At 37.3% G+C, this 2,991-nt stretch overlaps 1 protein-coding gene across 1 annotated transcript in view; it reads right to left on the bottom strand.

Moving 5' to 3' along the window:
* Positions 1 to 1,125: 1,125 nt before the first annotated feature.
* The window catches only part of LOC104966522 (pre-mRNA-splicing factor 38B-like), a 3,805-nt gene continuing 1,939 nt past the window's right edge, over positions 1,126 to 2,991 (bottom strand). The window contains exons 5-6 of the mRNA XM_010795707.1: positions 2,065 to 2,322; positions 1,126 to 1,190 (exon numbers count right to left, since the gene is read on the bottom strand). Of these exons, the coding sequence (XP_010794009.1) occupies positions 1,126 to 1,190; positions 2,065 to 2,322 (323 nt within the window). The remainder of the gene's footprint in view (positions 1,191 to 2,064; positions 2,323 to 2,991) is intronic.

Here is a 2,991-nt window from a genome sequence, read left to right as displayed (position 1 = left end):
CGGGATACAAACCGGAGGAACCAGGCATGGAGGGAGGTGGCAGAGACAGTGGGTGAAACTGGTAGGTTTTCACCTGTTTGGGGATTTTATATCCAGTTTACTTAGTTTAAACATTGCTATTGCTTTGTATGTCGGGGCGGGAGATTCATGTGATTGGTTGTTGGTCGCGTTGCTCGCAAAAAATCCCCAAGTTTTCAGACACGCCCACATCCAAGATTTTCAAGATTTTTTCAAAGCTGCTGTGTGGACGGGCCGTTACAATGAAGGCTCGATAATCAGCTCACGGCATATAGGTGTAAGCAGGGGTAAAGTGCTATTCTTTATAAGTGGGGGGTGGACCTAATATCCTCTAACATTTTTATAAATAATAAAAAACGTGTTTATTGGGGGAGGGCAGGAATGTTAAATGGGAGGGCCCCACGGCGCCGGATCTGATGTACATTAGTTTGATATAGTCACTGGTTGATTATCTTTTCGTATAACACATACATTTCTTGTGTATCAATGCAAAAAATAGTGCTTTATCAGCATGTGTACATTTGGTTTACAAGGTATCAGAACGACTCTTGGTGGAGATTTATACGAAAGATTGTTTTATTTTTCATTATTCAGAAAAATACTGTTGTGTAAGAAGTGTTTAGATCCTGTACTTGAGTCACAACATTGATACCACAGTAATAAACTACTTTTAGAATTACATTTCAACACATTCCTGATTTTTTTCCTATGATTATTCAATGTGTCTTTTATACATTTTTTCACGTTTATTTAGATTTTGTGCTTCATATTGTGATCAGACTGTTGCATGTTGCTCATTTCAGTGTTTATATTTCCAGGCTGTAACACTTCTTAAAGAGCTTTTTTATGTATCTAACTGTGGCTTTCCTGGATAATTAAAGGTAACATTTTGGAAAAATACGGAGATTTAAATAAAATGTAAAAACCAGAAATGCAATAATAGAACCATTGTGCGTAAAAGCATCTCCGAGTTTAATCCTGTTGGAGACATTTGTTGCATGTCATACCTCTCTGTATCTCACCTCTACCATCTTTACATCTACATTCACTTTCAACTACAGACAACAAGCCAGACAAGTTGTTGCTGTGTGTGTGTGTTGTTGTTTCTTACTTGCACTCTCCAGGAACTTTGCAGGATCCGTGCTCTGTGCTGCAGCCCTGTCTGCAGATTGCTGTCGTGAGAAAGAGACGCAAAAAGAAACCATGAGCAAACATGAACGCAGCAAAAAGAACATTCATTTGATTCCATTAACGTCTCAAGGGAGCAAACAGGAATTCAGTCTGTTCTAAGTATGAGATTTGTTGGCACCAGTAAACAACTTACGAAGGAATGAATTGGGATACCATCGTTCCTTTTAAAAACATCCATAACTTAATCAGGTACTTCAGTTCAAATACATTTGAGTTAAAGATGGAGCCACAGAGGGACAACTCCAGTCTTGTTCAAAACAGATGCCTGAGTTAAAGAAGACTTATCTTTGGCAGAGGTACAGAAATATCAAATATCTTAAAGTATGATTCCCTTTCAAGAGATTGTTGATATCTACAGTTGTCAAAGCATCACATTGTTCTGTTTTGCTGACTGTTTTCCCACCAAATGTTTTTTCTTTCTCAAGGGGCTGAAAGCTCAAGGAAAGTTTTTAAATAATCTTAAAGTGTATTTTGAAATAAACACATGAAAAAATGTCCGCCTGGAAGGAAACATTTAAAAACTGCTCTGATTTGATATAAAATCTTGTATTTAATAATAATCTTTAATTGTAGAGCACCTTTCATACAATAAGTGCAGTTCAAGGTTATTCACTTATTCATTTCACAGAAAATGTCTAAGTGAAGCATACAGTTACCAGTAAAAGACATACAAACAAACTAAAAATAGCAAATAGTAGACATAGAAAGAATAATTTAAAAGGTACAACGATGAAATTGTGCAATAAAATGGGGATAATGCTAATTCAACACACTATCAAAATGTTTAATGGTCTGAAACAAGGAAGAATCCCCTCTAAAGTTTCCATACATCAATAAAACCCACTGATAACTCACCAGTGTTGCAGTCTGGTCCGGCCCAGCCGTCCAGACACGTCTTGTTCCCGTTGTGGTCGCACTCGTAGTGTCCGAAGAAGTCGTCCCGCGGGCGGCAGAACTTGTTGCAGCCGAAGCCGTAGTAGTGCTCGTCGCAGCTGAGGCGGACCTGGAAGTGGAACTGAGCCACGGGGCCGGTGTGCTGCAGACTCTGCCACTGCCGGCTCGGGTTGATCATCCCCGAGTGGACGGCTTTCTCAATCATCGCCCCACCGACATCTGTGGACGAACAGGAATTCATATTAAAGATCAAAGTTTCAAGGCTTTATTGTCATAAGCAGAGAAGCTACAGTGTAGATATGTCGATGAAATTCTTAGGTTACCGGCTCCTCCAACAGTGCAACACAAAACAAAGAAGAAAGTGCAAGTAAATACAAAAAATAGTAAAATAGTGAAATAACAGCATATAAACAATAAGATATGTATATATATATATATATATATACTATTGTTTATGTTGTTTTCTTTGTATTGTTTCTATTCTGATGTTATGTAAAGCGTCTTTGAGCATTAGGAAAAGCACTATACAAATTCCATGTATTATTAATATATATATAGACATAAAACTAACAAAAAAATTGTGCAAGAAGAAACAGAGTAGAATAAAAACAGTGCAAGATCATCTTGTAATATATATATATATATATATATACACACACATGTCGAAACAAATGTAATAAGATAAAGACAATATCAGTCAGATAGCACATTTAAATTGTGTTTTGAGGACAAACTGGTATATACTGTACTAGGGCTGAACGATTAATCGATTTTAAATCGAAATCGGACCAATGTACACCTTCGGTGTCGTGAAACTAACCACACCTCCTGACTGTGTTTCTTTTTTTTTCTATTTTCTTATCGTCCGAAACGGGGTAACTATTCGTA

Source organism: Notothenia coriiceps, unplaced genomic scaffold (assembly GCF_000735185.1).
Source record: "Notothenia coriiceps isolate Sejong01 unplaced genomic scaffold, NC01 NC01_scaffold00037246, whole genome shotgun sequence".
NCBI lineage: Eukaryota > Metazoa > Chordata > Actinopteri > Perciformes > Nototheniidae > Notothenia > Notothenia coriiceps.
The sequence above is the reverse complement of the archived record's forward strand: the minus strand, read 5'-3'. Positions and strand labels throughout refer to the sequence as shown.